Source organism: Leptinotarsa decemlineata, unplaced genomic scaffold, assembly GCF_025532065.1.
Source record: "Leptinotarsa decemlineata unplaced genomic scaffold, Ldec_3_MD MMD2_tig00001064_RagTag_RagTag, whole genome shotgun sequence".
Lineage (NCBI taxonomy): Eukaryota > Metazoa > Arthropoda > Insecta > Coleoptera > Chrysomelidae > Leptinotarsa > Leptinotarsa decemlineata.
The window spans coordinates 352168-370445 of NW_027412558.1; the positions used below are offsets into that span (position 1 = coordinate 352168).

The window sequence follows — 18278 nt, forward strand, 5'->3', positions numbered from 1 at the left end:
ATAAAATAGTCATCTCTCGGAGGAATCAGTCCAGTCATCACCAGCAGACGATTGTAGATACCAACAATCGAAACGTCGTGAACTAACGTGACTTGGAATCTCTACACTTTTTTATTTTTTATTATTTTTTTGCATTCCTTTAATTTTTATTTATTCAATTATTATATTTTTACTTGTAGGTAATTTCACTATCATTTCATTTCAGGTTTATTGTTGCTTAATATAATTGTTATTTTCAACTATTCTTTTTAATTATTCTTTTTTACTTGTTTCAGGGATTTCAAATCATTTTATATAATAGACAATGGAAGTCCGAACTAGTGAAATTCATCACGAAACATTGTCAATCACCTTCAAACAAATCTCTTTTCTTCATTATGATTTCCTACCACCTAGTAACGGCTACATCTATCAATTTATCTTCTCAATCAAATTATCAATTATATCATATTAATCTGACCCGGCCAATCACAGCCTTTGTTTGCTTTCAAATATAAAACATCTTTCTCTTTCAATCATTTCATAATCTTTCTCTTCTTATCCGAAACCATTGAGGTATGTCTGAAAGTAAGAGTGAAAATGAACCCTATTAGATATAAATTGAGACCAGTCTTAGAGTTTGGAATTAGCGAACTTCATCTGGCGCCTACTTGGATGGTGAAACGCGCGTCGCGAAGAGTGATGCAGTTCTGGTGTTTAGTAATGTTTGCTTTGAATATTCAATACATTTCACAAGAGTATACGCACACCTAGATAAATTACTCCCCCTGAAAATTATACTCTGAAATTTACTCGTATATCTGAATCCAATACTGATGGATTTAGAGACAATTAACTTTTTTGAATATCACCTAGAAATGGTTCAAGGATTTATTGAATTAAATAATATACAAACAATAAAAGTACCTTTTATTGATTTTTATAGGAATTGGCCACAAACATTTCACTAAACTATAAAAATATACGATTTAACTGTAGCAAAGACACGATATGTTTTTTTTTCATTCTAAAAAGTCATCCACCGGGTCCAACTAGAAATTTAAAACACAAGTACAGCTCCCAGATACCAGAATTGCAACACACTCTTTGATATAGTTAATAGCTCATCCCCTGATGACCCCAACTTGGTTGGGTAAAGGCGTGTCGAGAAAGGTGAACATTCCAGATAAAAAACTTGGATAAAAATATATTTGTAAGTCTGAAAGAAACTGAAATTGTAAAGATTAGTAAAGTGAATCATATATTTTATACAACTGGTGTCCCTCAGGGGTCAGTCCTGATGCCAGAACTCTAAAGTTCCTTGTATTTTCGCACAAATGTAAAAATTATAGGCAAACTGTATTCTTCATTTCATTTTTCAAAACTGCATACTCGGAACACCATTCAAGAAGTTATAACCAAGTCTCTTTTCTTATCAAGAATATCAGAATGGTTTTCAATTTTTAATAGCTTCCAAAGAGTGTGCCTCTTATGAATTTCCCAATTTTAGAAAACTATAAACTTCAATTAAAAATTAAAAGTATATTGATAAAAATATTACACATTTCTAATCTATTCAACATCTTTGCTCTTCTTCTTTTTCTTCTTCTTCTTAGGAGTCTCTTCCCCTTCCACCGTTCCATTAAGCTCTGAACCTCCTGTATTGTTGAGAGTCTCGTCAGCTGTATCATTAAGTGAAATGGACTTCTTTTTCTTTTTCTTGGGCGGCTCCGAACTTTCCTCGGCACCATTAACAGCTTCTGCTTCCACTGTCTCGTCCATCGCTTCTGCTTTCCTTTTCTTCTTCTTCTTCTTTTTCTTCTGAGCGTCATCTTCGGCAACTTTCTGCTCATACTCTTCGATGGCCTCCTTCATGACTTCGACGTTTTTCTTGGGGATGTCGCCGGTTTCATAGAACTTCAGTCTATCTTCCACTTGTTGACGCAGCTTCTCCCCGAATATTTGCGAAGGAACGTCGCTGAAACAGTCGATTCTCGAGGCTATGGAGCATTTGTTGGCGAGGTACCTAGAAATTCGGCCTTTGTTTTTGGTACCAGCCCGCCCGATGAAGGTCGAGTGGAAAATCAACCCGTATTTTGGAGTATTTCCTGTAACAATAAACAAAAGTGAAGAAACTGCAAAAATTGCATATTATTCAAGTTCAATAAACAAAAACTAACCTCTAGTTTTGAGCGCCCTGAACAACGCTTTCTCGGCTCCCAAAATCTGCACAGTAGACGCTGGATATTTGGCGAGGTTTGTCAAAGAACCAGCATGAGCTATCAGCCTTGCCCCAACTTGATCGCCGATCAATGCAGCCAAGTTCGGAGCCACGTCAGACATCTTCGACCTCAAATACTGGGCAAGTTGCTTTCTATAATCAGCCAGTGAAATGACACGCGAAGCAAACATCTCGATGTTCAGCAAATCAATTTCACTAATATCCATTCCCATGCTGGATTTAGAGGCGTCGATAATTGCCTGAGCTTTGGCAGAGTCCATGGTGATTTCTTCCAGACCTTCGAGGGAGTCGTCTTTGAGCTCTTTGCGGTTTTTAATGAATTTTGCCAATTTTGCGAAGGTGTAGTTGTCGGGACAAATTTTAACGAGTTCTGGGAAGTGATAAGAGTACCATTCACTGGAAAAATAGAAAATTGGTTTTTTATACCAGGAGAGAGGATAATTTTACACTAACCATACATTTATTCATTAAAACTATGGTTACATATAGGTGGATAGATATTTCCATTCCCTCAGATATTGGATACATGTTAAAAATATTCAACATGGGATACATGTAATTATGTGGAGTTTCTTGTCCTATTGACAATCAGCCATGTGCTTGACCTCAGAATAAAAGGCCATATGAAATATATTTTAGATTATCTACCATCTATGTGGTTATTCCATGTTAGTTTTTGATCTGAACTCACAATCAACTTGTTAAAATCATTTAAAAGGTAAACAAATAAATAAAATGTTAGAAACTCACCGAATCCGCATGGAAAACGTATTAACATCCTTGTCCAGCTGATCAAGAAGTGCAATTGACTGAATAATCATATTATCTACCCTGTGCACGTTGAACTTTATCTTAGCCCTAGAATATGAATGACCGAGCCCCAGTTGGGCAACGCCTGAACTTTTCAATGTGAATCCCTTCACCAAATTGTGGAAGTGATGCCTGATCCCTCTGATGATCTCCGGCACAGCCCCTATATGGGTACAATTGATACCCAAACCTTCGGAGATGGCAGCAGAGAGTTTGGGATCGCTGACGCCCAGCGTCACCTTGTCTTTTTTGCCCCCCTTAGGGATCGTAATGTCGAGGTATTGCTTCAACTCTTCGGGCAGTAAACCTTCAGAAATTGCGTTAACATTTTCTAAGGCCTTGATTGCAGATTGGAAGGGAGAAAACCCAACTAACTTGACGATACTGTTGAATCGGGCCAAGTCATGGACGGCGGCTTCTAGCTGTGGAAGCAGCATTCCAATTTCTTCAAATTCCTCCACTTTGAAGACGCAGTACCCCGCTGCATGCTCGAATAGAACGTATAACTTCATCTGGAAAGACGGTCGATTTAGACAGATGTTTTACACAATCATCAAAAGTCATGCATAGTTATAAAACTGTGTACTCACTATGAAAAGTTAATATTCACTGTTAAAAATAATCACAAATTAACTGGTATAAGCAAACACGTGTTAACCTACACTCGCCATTTTGAACAACACACTCTCTGAATAAGTGACAATAAGAAGTGACAAACAAACTTAATTCTTCTTATTATGTTTCATGACCTCGGTTTCCGAGGCCATGAAACACATGAATACTTTTTACCAGATGAAATTATTCACTACAAATATCCAAAAATTTGGTTATTGATTTATTTATTCTGGGTATGATTCCCTATTTATTTATATAATTTTGTATCGTGAGTGAAGTTTTCTGTTGTTTGGATTCATAGTTATCGCTTGGCTCATAGCACAATATTATTTCGAGTGGAATACAACCAGCCTACCTTAACAGATATTTAGTTCGAAATAGTGAAATTCATTCATATAAAACAAGAACATGTAATACATTTTATAGATCCCGAACAAACTATAAGAGTGGAATGAATTCATTGTTCTTTAAAGGTCTAGATAGTTTCAATAAATTACCTGATGAAATAAGAATGTAAATTCCTTAAAATTGTAATACATGACGCACTGTAAAATTATATATGTATATAAATTACGAAGAGCTGACTTCAAAATTTATGTAAATGAATATACATATTGAAATAATTGATTGTAAAAACGATTATTTGATTGTCAGTGACTGTGCAATAATTGATAATATTCCTGATTTTCCCGTTTGAATTATTGAACCTAGATGTCGCCTAATCCGTAACTGAAAAATTTTGTTGTTGACTGAAATCGCAATTATGATAGAAATTCATAGTTATGACTACGAATTATTCAGTTTATGATAATGCATTCATATTTTAGTTTTTCAATATCGCTAATAATAGTTCTTAATAGGAAATTTTTTACCAATTGAAGTGTCGACTTCATTCATCAAATGATATCAACGGTGTACTCGTTGTATATACTGCACTTTTAACTGTTTTTTTTTTCTGGCTTCGAAAAAGTGTTATGGCTTTGATAAATTCTGAGAAAATCTTTTAGATTCTAGAGTAAGTTTATACATTATTATGGATGACTAATTTTCCTAATCGCTTCTTTTACTGGTTACTGAATATATGTCCTGGGACATATACCCAGTTTCATTCTTCTTCTTATTTTCACATGTTGGCATCTGTTCCCAAATTGTTGCGCCAACAGTAGTGTCAGTTAGGTGTCTTTGGCAATACCCAAAATGAATAAAACTACTGCTTTAGGTTCATATATATATAAAAGCATTACTTACAAACAACGAGTATGGGAGTTTCACAACAATAAATATTTTATTTTCATTTATGTTTATTCACAATACTGCCATAAATTTAACGTCTTAAAATAATCACTTAAAAACAACCAAAGGATTCAAGAACACATTGAGTAGGAACTTGCAGCTCGCATACAGAGTGTTGAGGATAGTCCGGACATCGATTCCTACTGAACTTGACAGTTTAATTTCACGTAAACTGCTGTCTTGGCAAGAAACGCAGCCAAGTTCTTCCAGATCTATGTGCGGCTTCGAACCACCTAGAATACCATCAGCCCCAATTATTTCGTTGTTGAACAGAGTACCCTTGAACCAGATTTCGTCGGTGGGGCGTAATTTGAGGACGAAATTCTTTAAAGAATCTGGAGCTACGAGACTCGCCTCCGTGGCTTTGCCCCAGATGCCCGTATCCATCTTCAAGACGATTTCGAAGGTGTATTTGTTGTACTTCCTTAGGGAACACCTACTCACCGAGCGAATGGCATCGAAAAATGTCATACAGTCCTCCTTGACGATATCGGGAACTCTTTCGCAGTCTGACTCGGTCTCTTCTCCGAATAAACAGTACAAGTTGCGAGACAGTCTCGAGGGGAATCTGTCGAATAATCGCTTGTAGGTGTTCGATATGGACATGACCTTTATGTCGCTTATATAACCACTCCAGTGCACCCTGCTTCCATCCAAATCGGCACATTTTATCTGTGACACGGCGAAGTTTTCTTCCTGCCACACTGGTTGATGGCAGAACCTCTGGAACACGTTCCAGCTTAGCTCTTGGGGGGACTTGGCTTCTTCAAAGTAGCCGTCCACCTGATCCCTGGCAGAGGAGTTGATCAAGACCAGGAATGCCAGTACCATAAGCACTATTTGGATGATGGCAGTATATTTTTTGTACCTGGAAAATTAGACTGAAATAATTGAAACAGTAACCACTAAAATGGGTATCACACTAACGTATTAGCATCAGTGCACCAGGGTCTCAAAGAATACTTTTTTTTTAATAATATTTTGAATTTCATGAAGTAATTACAGTTTTTTATTTGTTCAGGCAGATTTTGGAAGCTTCAAGTTATCGAAGTCAAATAATTACTGTAATTTTCTTTTATTCTGACAAACTATTAGCCACAAGAAATGGTACAAAGGTTTCCTTGTGGCTATCATTTTGTTGAAATAAATTAATATTACAACAGTTATTTGAGTTCATAAACTTGAGGGGGTTTCAATTCGTCATGAATATTTTTTGTCATGTGTCTAGTACATGTACAAGTTTTAAATAATTCAATTGATATTACCTGGTCTGCGCGCAGACATAGCAGATTCCCATCCCAAGGGTGCTCAGTATCACAAACACGCAGACAGTGTAAATCAGATTGGAAGTGATTATCCACTTGGTAACTGCAACAACCGGCAGGATAACACTCGTGATGCCAACCAGAGGCAAGAAGAGCACCACTCCAACCAGCGCCAGGGTTCCCCGCAGTAAGCCAAACATCGTTGCCCCCTGCGAGCTGATGATGCAGATCTGCAACCAGGCTAGCGTCACACAGTGAGGAATCAGCATTTTGTACGTTCCTCTCCATCTCTGTCGGTATGCAACCCTCAAAAAAATCAGCGGAATGGATGCGTACAAGACAAACCGAAAGCTGATGCAGAACTCTATCCCGTTGCCTATCACGTAGCTGGGGAATGTAGGGATTTTTAGCTCCAAGAATCTCCAGCCCTGGGTTACGACTGGGTCTGTTTCGTAGGGATACTTTGCCAGAACGTTAACGGCAAAACTGAACAACACAAGAGGATCGAAAACTGTTTTGGATCGGTGCTTAGGCATAAAACCTAGCAGCGTAGTGAAAGTCAAAAGAAACGTTACGATAGTCAGCTCGGACTGGGGAATCCACTGCTCAGAAATAACCGGATACACCAGGAGATTGATCAGGAAACTGAGAAAGAACTGACCGTAGGGCTTCATGTTATTTCGAATGTACTGGTGCTCTGTTTCTTCAGCATTCAAGCTCCCACCAGAGTAGCAGAGGAAAAGCCCCGACCACAGCCGGAAATCTATAAACTCCCTCTGGTTCTGCAGCATCTGGAAGGTAGCACAAACCATCACAAAAAAAGAAGTGTAGTACACCAGCATAGGGAGAAAATACAATACATTGTCACTACTGAAAAACACGTAAGCAGCCATCAAGACCACAATGTGGAGCTCAGATTTGACTAGAGGGTACAGAAAAGGCAGGGTTTTCTGCCCAAGGAATCTAACCAACTTGTAATAGAGTATCTTTAAGGCTAAAAGTGGGTGCAGCACGGATCGATAGACGAAAGGAATGTGATCGAGAGCTTTCAAGTTAGGATCAGACAGACACAGTATTTGATTCACGAGAGGAAGCTGGCCGTGCGAATAATCCACTGCTGCAGATACAATGTGATCCTCTGTTAATTTTTCGTTGCTGCAGTCTGACTTTTGCGACCAATCAGTTTCTTCTTCTGAAAACTCGCTTAGTTCCTCGAAATCATTCACCAACTCCCCATTTCCTGTACGGTCCCCATCAAAGTCGCTTGTTTCCGTGGACTTGGAACAGGTCTCGCCTCGGTCTATGGCCAGAATCTTCCGCTGAAGCTGATCGGAAGTTATATATTCTCCGCCATTAGATAAACTGAAACTTTAATGTCTAAAACCTTTTGGTTGCTGTTTGTTGATCACTTATACCTGGCGAACATTTCTCGAGCAGCCTTCCTAGCCAGCTTTTCATCCTGGGTCATGGAAATACAGGACTTGACGTCCATGTAATTGTGCTCGGTGATGCCCTTTCCGGTTTGCAAGCATGTTTTCAGCAGTTCGGTTGCTTCAATATTGCCTTGTTCAGAGGCTTTCATTAACCAGTACACGCCTAGCCTGGCGTTTTCTCTTCTTTCCGCATCAGATTCTAAAATGAAACTGTGCAGTAAGGTATCACTGGAATGAGTTAAGGCACTCACCACATTCTTCGTCTAATAACTGCTTGGCAAGTACGACTTGAGATTCTGGACAGCCATCAGAAGCTAATTGGCTCCTAAGGCGCTTGAGAGAACTTTTGGGTCCACCTGAAAGCATTTGTTAATTGAAAAACTTGTTTTCGGACCAGCTACTTATAAGGAATGGACACCCACTCTAAAATAAAATAGTTTTTTACCGTGTAAAGTCCATTGTTTTCGACCAGATGTTGGTTTTTTCGGCACAACTCCTGCCATGGTATGGCTTTATTCGTTAATTTGCATACGGAATTTTTTTGCTTTAACTTTTTTTTTAAATATGAAACTCAAATCAATCATAACATAAACATGTCAAAGTTGTCAAATATGAATGATGTTTTACTTTTTTACAATCACAACTAAGAGTGTCTTCCATTGTTGAAATCAGTGCACATTGAGTGTATCTCTGTCTTCTATTTCACAATATATTAATGAAGGAAATGAATACAAAGGATGTACTAATTCCATCAGTGGAAAACTCCGTGTAACATATATTACACAGATTGCCTACTTACGTGTGTTGGGTTATCCAGGTTATTCACTCTGTGAACGCCAATCTTACTTCCTGAATGAAATTTTCGTTCTTGAATTGTATCTATTCGTTATGAGCATTTCAACTCACTCGAAACAGTGATGTACATAACCTTCAATAAAATTAGGACAGCTTGAATCTCATATATGACTTTCATTTGGCATTTCTCATTCAATTCACTTGTATCCTCGTATGTTCACCAATAGTAACATATTTTACTTCAGATATAGAATATTGCTTGTTTCAATCCAATTTCCCAAACCAAGTGTCAGAGCAAAAGACAGTGTTGATTTATCAATCACACTCTACTGTACCATTCAGTTCCGAACAGGAACTATATCGATTCTGTTACTCGTCAATGAAAGACCTATGTTGACATATATGACGTAACCCCGCTAACTGTCAAAACTTTTTTAGAAACATAACCTCGATGACTTGACAATGGCTGTGCTGCGAGCTTTGAGCAGAAATATTCCTTATTTGAAGCAACAGTTTTGTGCTCTCCTTGGCAACACAAGCACTTCCGTCAAATTTATCTGCGGAGTCGTAATCATCAGCTATGTTCCCTCCTTTTCGCAAGAGGCAGTCAAGGCTGTATCAGTCACTCCTGGCTACTTGATGCCCCCTTCCTTCTGGCTATGGACCGCATTTACCTTCTGCTTTATGGAAATACACTTCTGGGAAGTGTTAGTGGACATAATAACGGTCGGACTTTGCGGCAAACTAATAGAGCCCCTGTGGGGACAAATGGAAATGATGACATTCTTCGCTATCACGAATTTTGGAGTGGCTGTTCTGAGCACCATGTATTACTTCATTTTATATTGTTGTACTTCCAACCCGCAGTATTTGTTCAGTGTGCACATTCACGGACTGGCTGGGTACATAGCCGGAGTAGCTGTAGCAGTTAAACAGATAATGCCTGACCTGGTGATAGTCAAAACGCCTTTGGGGAAAATAAGCAATAGAAATGTACCTTTGACGGTGTTCTTCTTGACTGTCTTGTGCAAGCTAGTTGGTTTGGTTGACGGTACTTATCCCACCATGTTTTTCAGTGGATTGATTGTAAGCTGGGTGTACTTACGGTTCTATCAAAAACACTCCAATGGTTCGCAAGGTGACATGGCGGATTACTTCACTTTCGCAAGGTATTTGTTATGAAAGCCTCTTCAGGATATTGGTGAATATTGTTTTTAATGCTGTGTGCTGGATTTTTAAAAGATTTAAATTCGACACAGGTATTTTCGTCTGCTGATTATGAATTTGAAGAAAAAACTCTGGTCCACTTTCAGAGATGAGGTTGTCCCTCCCTATTTCAGCAACTTACTTCTGTTAAAGGCATCTTTTTACAGTCACATGCTATAGACCCTTAGTTAAGTAATTTATTGTGTTTGCATTGAATAATTCAGTATGATATCGAACATAGATTAGACAGTAAAATTCAAGGAATGAGAAAATGAAAGTTTTTTAATGATACAATAACATTTCACCCATTTAAAATTTTTTTTTCAAAATGAAAAAGTAGTATTTCACTAAAGAAACTCGTCTTGGAGTGTTCTAAATGATATCACCACTTCATTAGACTTTTTGTTATTTGTTGGCAATGTCACAAAATGTCAAAGCCAAGAAATAAAAATTATATTGTCAAATTTCGATAATTTTACTTAGATTTGTCCAAAAGATCACTTCATTTAAATCTTTTTTTCTCATTCAGTAACACGTGAATGGTAATTTCTTGTCAATTCAGCCTTCTTTTGAACGAACCACACTACACGAACTACAAGCATGAAATCAATTATGGAAGGAAACTTAGAAACTGAATGACAAAAAAGTTGGAATTCGAAATTGCATTCATTTCTAGTTCAATTTTGAAACACTGTCAGCGGGATCAATGAAAAAGTATGTTGTTTGAGTGTTAGTGTTTAGTTCTGCAAAAAATTATGATGTAGTTTGCTGAAAAACAATTTTGAGAAAATGAAACATTTTTTTGAGTATCTATTTTTCACTCCAGATTCATGATTTGCTTACAAAACTACTTAACTATAACGATTTTTTACTAAAACTAGCAAAAGGCATTTGAACAAATATATACCAACTTATTGTTTATAAAAAACAACTAAATTTGAATTTGTGTTGACGTAAAGTATAACTTTTTAATTTTTTTTTTCAGTTTTTTTCCGAATGTTATCCAACCACCCATCGCTGTCATTAGCAATGTTGTTCACACAGGCTTGGTTAAATTAGGCATTTGTCGAAAAGTTGTTAGAAAATTTGATATGTCGAATCCTACTGGAGTTACTGTAACAGTTCCTACAGCTGATCAGCATGACATGGAGCGAAGAAGGTAACTTTTTCAGTTCAAAAATAAGTTTGTTACTGTATTTTTTCCGTCCACTTGATTTCAAACTTTTCACTGTACATCTCCAATGTTCGAAAAACTAAAAGCATCAATACAAATATCTCAATGAAGAAACAGATAACTTTGAATGCAAGTTTTCAGTACCTCCAAAAATACCACCTCACAACAACCTGAATTTTTGATGATTTCAGCCCAAACTGATGGATTTCTTCCTTCCAATTTAGATTCAGCAGCATCATTCAAGTATGCAGCTTATCACGTGCACACATATCAGTGATTTCATCATTTAATTTCTTACTGAACTCATCCACATATATTAAAAAGAGAAGTGGACAATAACACTACCTTGAGGTACACTTAGATACAAAACAAAGTATTGCAACTTCATTTCTAGAATATCGCTTCAACTTCGTCAAAAAGTGTTTCTATATCTTTGGAAATGTAGATTTTTAGTTTAGTTTAGTTGTTATGTTATCGATGTCAATTTTTTTTTTAAACATTTCAGACAAATTGCCTTGAAAGCGCTCAGCGAGAGGCTATCAAAATCCTACAGCGACAAACAGCCATTGATCCCGTCAAAGACAAAACAAAAAACCCTACTCCCTCTACACGGACCTTCGACGTCGCATCAGGCTCACAACTTGCCTCCGGCGCAGACTAGTATTGCGATTCATCCGAATATAACTCCCAAAACTAATGAATAATTCTTGACCATAGATATAGATATTTAACTTATGTATAGATATAATTGTTGCATCATTTTGTAATATACTTGAGAGATATTGATGGATTAAACGTTTAGTTTGTAATTATTTTTTTTATAATATGTAATATAAAATAAATATTTATTTAAATACTTCAGATGTTATTTCCCCAATTTCAGAGCATTTCAAGACATACATTAGGATTCATTCATCCAATTCTGAATGAAAGAAGGTGGTTTTTGATCAGACGGGAATACTTTTTCGGTGTTTGGATTTTGATATTCTGATCGAAGATGGTTACAGATTTCGGCATCATCCAATAAAGGAAGATCTCTCATCTTTGTATAGGGATAGTCTATATAACGAAGCTCTCGTTTCGTTGACTGAAGAGTCATTTCTCTTCAAACTATGCATTTGTACGAATTTTGAGAATCTTATCTTTGTATATAGACTAACCTAGTCTAACGTCTAACCTTTGTATACAATGGTCTAACTTATTCTATATACAAAAATCTGATGCAAGGGACGACTTAGTTTGGCTATCAACCAATAGAGGGCGGTATGTATGTTTCTATTTTTAACTGATTCAGGGAGTGACAGTTCTTCAACCAATAGAAAGAGATAAAGGTTCGAAAGTATGTCAGTTGTCATTCAGGGTGTCAATATTCCACTCACTTGCATGTCTATGCTTTAAAAAGCATAATAATAAGAGGTACTAAGACTTCTTGTGTTTAATGGTAGTAACACTACGGTTTTTCATTAGGTTTTGTTTCTCAACACTTACCAAGAATGATGTCAAGTATTTCAACATAAGTAAACATAACTTTTGTTCAAATTAGCATTTCCTTGTCCTGTTAAAAAAAACTCAACAAAAAGGCAGTATAGTTTACTGTAAATTGCACATTATGGACTACATAATATATGTTATGTTTCTACAATCAATAAATTCCAAAATATCTCAAAACACTCAAAAAAATATATAAAACGATATGTAAAACTCAGCTTTCGAGAAAAACACAAATATCAATTGAACGTTTCTCCCAAAATAAATCAAATATAAGACAGTATAATAGGAAAAATAAATAGATTTTCACGCATCTACGTGGCAGTACCTGAAGGAGATCTCAGAATATCAAAACGTCCCAAAACAAAGAGAGCATTTTCAAGTTGGCACAAAAGAAATTTAGTCTTACATTAGAGAAAAATTCATAGAAAGTAATTGTCAACTCTACCATAAAACTTAATATACAAGAAATCTTGAAAAGACAAGAACCCTCAGCAATGTGAAAATAGTTGGGTTTTCCAGCGACAATAAATCAATCAGTCTTATCACCTCGAACTATCCCCAAGGAAAAAACTCCCCCCAAATAAATCTCCGAAATATACAAACAAGTTGTTTCTAGTAAGCCCAGCCCAAGAACAAATATTACTTTTCTATATTAAAAACAATTTTACTGGTTATCCTCTTTCCTTTTCGTGGGGGTGGAGGCGAACACATTGGAAGTATACACAGACTCATCGAAGGAAGTAGCGGTGTTGGTGTGGTAGCCAGCGTCCGTAACGTCATTCTTGAATAGTTTTCTATTCTGACGTATGTTCTCGGTTGGCATTTCATTCTCCTTGTCATAGTCGTCTTCGTCTTTGAAGCTGTGACTCAGCCTTTTTCTCTGACTAGTGAAGATTTTCGAATGGGGCGTGTTCGAGTTGGACACGTCCATTTTTTCCGAATCCGGACTACTAGAGCGTGACACCAGCGACACGTGTCGGTATTCCATTTCCCAATTAACTGTAGAGTCGCTCAAGAGTTCGATGGGTTGCAGGGAATTGTCCTTGGAGTCTATAAAAACATTATTCATGAGTATAGAAAGATAAATTAGCAATGGAGGAACAATTGTAGCCTTCAGATATACGTATATCAGTTTCCAGGGGTAAACATTCTTCAAAGAAATATATTCCTTTCAATCCGAATTTTGAACTGCTTAGTAAAATTTTGTAATTTTATGGCAGGGCCATTGAGACTGAAAAATGCTATTTGGAAGACTCACCGAATGAGAATCATCTAGGAATTAAAATTTGAATGTTTGCCTAAAATAAAACAATGATTACTGTTGTCACAAAATTTCAGATAGTTTTTGTAATTGTAATCGTTCGTATATGTAGTGACATTTCACATAAATGTCACTCTAACAATTGTTTTCCTTGAGAAATACACCGCCACCTTACCATAATGTTCCCATACATTTTTTTTCATCCACAGATATTGGCTGTGTGAGCAGAATAGTTGAGAGGCCAATCTTCTTCTTATTTTTTGCAAGGTTTCACATGTAGGTCACTGACGGTCATTGACCCAGTTCCCCATCCAGTAGGCATTAGTAGTTTTTTTCCTGCTCACTTCAAAAATAAAAGTAAGCAAATTGTAAATAATTTGTGTTATAATTACAAGACACTTCGGAATTGAAAAAAAAACACAATTTGTGCATGTTCAATACCCGCCCTGGCAGATATTTCTACATGGTCTAGTTTTAAAATATTTTGTCAAGCTCGGTTAATCAGCTGTCGCCCACATACCAACGACAACTCTCAGAAGTTGAGAAACTTGTGCGACTTTAGGACTAACGAGGTCTTACCTTTTAACGTGTGATTCGTAACACGGAATGTATTTCCTAAAGTTGTTTTCTGAATTGCCACCAGATTTAATGTTTTTCATGTATTCTGGCTAGAGTGGAGAAGAGAATAGACAATATCAAGTCAAAATTTAGTTATGAAAAGTAAGTATCGACTCTTATGATTTATGCGAGACCTGAAATTTCAGTTTTCACAGTTTCCGTAGGGCTCGCTTTTGTTGCATAAATATACTTACTCACAATGAACTTACCAGTAAAAACACTCTGACTTGACATTTGATCAGCAATATCAGGCACAATCAGACTAGAATCTACACTCATCCCCATCTTGCTGGAGAAACTGAGTCGACAGGCAGACCTGGACTCTTTTGATCTCAGGATCGGAGAAAGGCTACATTCGCGAAGTTCGGGAATATCGCTGGGAAGCGATTCCCTCTTATTGGAATGGGATTCGAATGGGGAGTATTGTATGGGGGACATTCCCGTAGACAGGGCGGGAGAGGTATCAACAGAGGAAGGTGTTCCTGAACTTCGGTTCGGGGATTGATCGAACTCAAACAAGTGGCGATACAGGGAGGTGTCTTTCATATCAGTAGTAGTCTTTTGTTGATCTTCGGTGTGCGTGAAGTACGGTTTCAGGACCTCTTCTACGTGGGGAGGTAGTGTCGGGGGGAAAGTTAACACAGTCTGGGCGGAATCTGCAAAGAGATATTTTGATTTAATCCATTTATTCATTTAAACTGAACTGGAATGTAATTAAATGAAATCATTGTTGCGACGACATTCAGTTATAAGAAATTTGATATTTGGAAGGGAGCCTTTGAAATTGATTTTTTGATATAACAACTGAGAATCCCTACCGGTTTAACCGGAAATGAAACCAAGTCAAAAATATCAAATCTGGTTTATTTTTCCGACCATTTGATGGACTCAAAATTCACTTTTCAACGATATATCACAAGTTGGCATCTTAGAAACCATGTTATCAAAATTCAATATAGCAACAGTCTATGACTAGACTATTCATATATAGATATCTTGATTAGCAAAATTTGTGTCGTTGTTTGTCCAAAATATGTCGAGGCTCTATAATTATGATATTTTTTATAGAGCTCTTACATTTTTTGGACAACCAACAGAAAAAGTGGCTTCATTTTTGAACAAACAAGATATTAGAATTGCATATTGAACAGGAAATCCTTTGGGAAAGAGAAGACAAAACATCCTTTGAGAAATCAGGAGGGTATGAATTAAATTGTGGAATTTGTTAAGGTATATATTCGTCAAAATAGCAGAACATTCAGGAATCTCATCCAGGAACATCATATTCAAGTTCAACATATTCAAATGCAAAACCCTGGTAAACACCTAAGCAGAAATCACGTTCTGCATTTGGTCACAAAATTCAGGGAGACATATAACTCATTAATATAGTTTATTGTATGATTTTCACTATAAACTTTCACTTTATAGTGAAAATCATACAATAAACAGTATTAATGAGTTTTAATATGGATTTTCATCAAGAATTGGCCAGTTCTATTCAATTAAATCATATTATCTTTTGCACATAGTAAATGAAGTAAAAATTGGAAATTAATAAACTTAAAAATTCAAATATTTTACTGAATGACCAAGTGAATTTTAATAGATCATCATTACAAAACTTGTTTTCCAAGAAACCGATGTTATCCTAGTCATTGATGTAGACATATAATGTGCATTTTTTCAATTCTACAGTACAGGAATAACAATGGTTCGAAGCTAGAGCCTTGACGTACTCTTAGCATTGTCTTTGGGACTTGATAATATATATAATATTCAACTAAAGCTAATCATAAGGATGTAAGAGCCCCCTCAAATACATTTGAATGATCTACAGAAAAACAAGTGATTCATTGAGAACATCAGTGGCTCAATTATAAGCTCACAATAACTAATGAAATGCTGTCATTACCAAATAGAATTTTAGTTACCATAGCTTCAAGGATATCCAGAGATTCCTATTCCTCAAACGGAGGTAAGTATCTCAAAGGAATATTGACTGAAGGTAGTTCCACAGGATATACAGGGAATAATCTCATGTGGACTCATTGATTTTTAATAAATAGTTACTTACTTTGAGAATACTGCTTCACATTTGGTGAGCTAGGGGAATCTTTGAAGTCATCTGCGACGAGAGGAACTCTTACAACCTCAGTCATGGGGCTAGGAACTATCACCTTCTCGCTGAAGAACTTATCGATCTTCTCTTGAACCATCGACTCGATTTGAGGGTCCTCTTCGAAAACGTGTTGGCTTATCGTTTCCTCGTCTATGTCAGCTGGTTTCAGACTCGATATATCATCTATGGTCCACTTGAACTTTTCTTCGCTCTTGGGGGTGGAGACTTTGGCAAACACGGACGGACTACGGGAAAATTGGGTGTGGTTCTAAAGGCCTTATTCAGTTAAAATACGGTTCACTTACCTGAACGTGGGGAGGTGTAGTCTATCAATCAAATGGCGCTCGAATGGATTCACTATCTTACAGAACCTCGATGGGGGGGTCGAATAATTCGGTAACAACTTAAAAGGGCTATCGGAGGACCCGGTGCTCGAAAACATCTCAGTCTTAGCTTTAGGAGTTTTATTCCTATCATTTATGTATTTGAAATCCATGTTAATTTCGTTCAGACTCGAATAGTTGGTATTTAAGTATATATTTTTTTTAATGTTGTGGATATTTAATAAACTCAAATAATACTTCTTGAATAATTACACAGTTGCGGTACTAACGTTGAAAATTCAATTTACAAAACAAAATTAAAATAATTACCGTCTGACAAAACACCAACGACCCAAATCGACCGTTGGACAACCCCACATTTTCAAAACAATCCGTTGGTTTCTCACTTAGACGAACTCTGATTACAGATTTCTGTTTTTAACGGCGCGAACTTTATTTTCAGCCTTCCTTCAAAAATGTCAAATGTTACTTACTTCACGATATAAACCACACATAGGAAGACGAAGATTAACTTATTGATTGACATGAACGATGTGTATCAGAAAGTGTCCGTCCAAAGCCATTTAGGGAGGCGCCACAGTAGCAAGAGTGTACATTTGAAATAAAGCGCTTGAAGTTGAAGAATATGGAGAGCCAAACAGAACGAAAAAAAAAATATTGATTCATTGACTTTCAACGTTATCTCAGAGTAACTTTGTTAGGTTATATTCACCATATAATATTCGACTACGTAAATACTTACATTCCTATAAGCTCTATATTATTGACAACTGAAGCCATTGAAAAAACCAAATATCCTAATTCAGCATACTTAACGTTCTCCATAGTTGTCAAGTCCACATCATACCACTCTTAATATTAACGACATTGTAGTCGAATTTTGAAGTTCAATTTATCTACTACTGGTGGACACTATTTCAACTGAATCCCCACTTGAGAGAGTTCTCCTTACCTCTACCATCCATACTTGTTAGAAGAAATCTTTATGAATTCTGTGATGGAACGAGCTATCCTAATGATTCCTTATAAAAAGAAGATAAGGTTCATAATAATTCAGAACAAATGTTCAATAGTTTATACTTTCATGCTTGAGCTTAGTCAAAAAAATACAAATTCTCAACTTTTCAACATGTTGAATATTCCACTTTAGGAAAGGAAAATACAGTCTGAGACCTTCACTTTTTCAGTAAATCATCTAGTCCTACCAATGCTAATAGTTCATTTTGATAAACTACACTTTACGATTTGATCAAATCATAAGGTGTAGTTTATGAAATTACTATGGATCTTTATCAAGTAACTGCCAAATCAATTAGAAAAAAAAGCTTATTGATAGAAATTCACTAGTCGAAGGTACACTTCTACACCGGTAGAAGAATATAGGTAACGATTTGTTGACACTGAACATAATTGAGAACAAATATTAGATAATCAAAACGTTGAACCAGTGTCCCCAACTTTCTGTTCTTATAATTGACGCTCATTTTATTACAATGAAATCTTTCAAGAAACAGAAAATTGGAAACAGGAGTTATAATGATTATAGAGACTGAGAATATAACAAATTAACTTTGTAATTTTGTATGACTGAATAGCCTTGACAGCTAATGCCATAAACTTAAGAAAGAAG

General features: G+C 36.5%; 4 protein-coding genes across 4 annotated transcripts; 1 reads left to right on the forward strand and 3 right to left on the reverse strand.

The window, feature by feature from the left end:
• Window positions 1-1506: 1506 nt before the first annotated feature.
• On the reverse strand, window positions 1507-3753 carry Nop56 (Nop56 ribonucleoprotein). The gene is made up of 4 exons (XM_023173347.2): window positions 3622-3753; window positions 2972-3543; window positions 2160-2617; window positions 1507-2087 (listed from the first exon to the last, which is right to left on the reverse strand). The coding sequence occupies exons 2-4, from the start codon at window positions 3541-3543 to the stop codon at window positions 1552-1554; spliced, it is 1566 nt and encodes a 521-aa protein (XP_023029115.2). The 5' UTR covers window positions 3622-3753; the 3' UTR covers window positions 1507-1551.
• Window positions 3754-4860: 1107 nt separating this feature from the next.
• On the reverse strand, window positions 4861-8224 carry wfs1 (wolframin ER transmembrane glycoprotein wfs1). The gene is made up of 5 exons (XM_023173348.2): window positions 8083-8224; window positions 7889-7993; window positions 7620-7836; window positions 6205-7566; window positions 4861-5807 (listed from the first exon to the last, which is right to left on the reverse strand). Exons 1-5 carry the CDS (start codon window positions 8138-8140, stop codon window positions 4988-4990), a joined length of 2562 nt encoding a protein of 853 aa, XP_023029116.2. The 5' UTR covers window positions 8141-8224; the 3' UTR covers window positions 4861-4987.
• Window positions 8225-8852: 628 nt separating this feature from the next.
• LOC111517264 (transmembrane protein 115) lies at window positions 8853-11668 on the forward strand. The gene is made up of 3 exons (XM_023173349.2): window positions 8853-9601; window positions 10624-10797; window positions 11318-11668. The coding sequence occupies exons 1-3, from the start codon at window positions 8895-8897 to the stop codon at window positions 11514-11516; spliced, it is 1080 nt and encodes a 359-aa protein (XP_023029117.1). The 5' UTR covers window positions 8853-8894; the 3' UTR covers window positions 11517-11668.
• A 721-nt stretch (window positions 11669-12389) lies between these two features.
• Window positions 12390-17230, reverse strand: bora (aurora kinase A activator-like protein bora). Its single transcript, XM_023173350.2, has 4 exons — window positions 16610-17230; window positions 16260-16549; window positions 14392-14838; window positions 12390-13353 (listed from the first exon to the last, which is right to left on the reverse strand). The coding sequence occupies exons 1-4, from the start codon at window positions 16798-16800 to the stop codon at window positions 12968-12970; spliced, it is 1314 nt and encodes a 437-aa protein (XP_023029118.2). The 5' UTR covers window positions 16801-17230; the 3' UTR covers window positions 12390-12967.
• Between the last annotated feature and the right edge of the window lie 1048 nt (window positions 17231-18278).

Coding starts and splice junctions, on each gene's coding strand:
- Nop56 (XM_023173347.2), bottom strand. CDS start 3,543: ATGAAGTTATACGTTCTATTCGAGCATGCAGCGGGGTACTGCGTCTTC. Junction 2,618..2,971: donor ACGTTTTCCATGCGGATTCG/GTGAGTTTCTAA, acceptor CTATTTTTCCAG/TGAATGGTACTCTTATCACT. Junction 2,088..2,159: donor CAGGGCGCTCAAAACTAGAG/GTTAGTTTTTGT, acceptor TTATTGTTACAG/GAAATACTCCAAAATACGGG.
- wfs1 (XM_023173348.2), bottom strand. CDS start 8,140: ATGGCAGGAGTTGTGCCGAAAAAACCAACATCTGGTCGAAAACAATGG. Junction 7,837..7,888: donor GTTATTAGACGAAGAATGTG/GTGAGTGCCTTA, acceptor GTTTCATTTTAG/AATCTGATGCGGAAAGAAGA. Junction 7,567..7,619: donor GCTCGAGAAATGTTCGCCAG/GTATAAGTGATC, acceptor TTAAAGTTTCAG/TTTATCTAATGGCGGAGAAT.
- LOC111517264 (XM_023173349.2), top strand. CDS start 8,895: ATGGCTGTGCTGCGAGCTTTGAGCAGAAATATTCCTTATTTGAAGCAA. Junction 9,602..10,623: donor GATTACTTCACTTTCGCAAG/GTATTTGTTATG, acceptor TTTTTTTTTCAG/TTTTTTTCCGAATGTTATCC. Junction 10,798..11,317: donor CATGACATGGAGCGAAGAAG/GTAACTTTTTCA, acceptor TAAACATTTCAG/ACAAATTGCCTTGAAAGCGC.
- bora (XM_023173350.2), bottom strand. CDS start 16,800: ATGGATTTCAAATACATAAATGATAGGAATAAAACTCCTAAAGCTAAG. Junction 16,550..16,609: donor CTACACCTCCCCACGTTCAG/GTAAGTGAACCG, acceptor ATTTTCCCGTAG/TCCGTCCGTGTTTGCCAAAG. Junction 14,839..16,259: donor TGTGAAGCAGTATTCTCAAA/GTAAGTAACTAT, acceptor ATCTCTTTGCAG/ATTCCGCCCAGACTGTGTTA.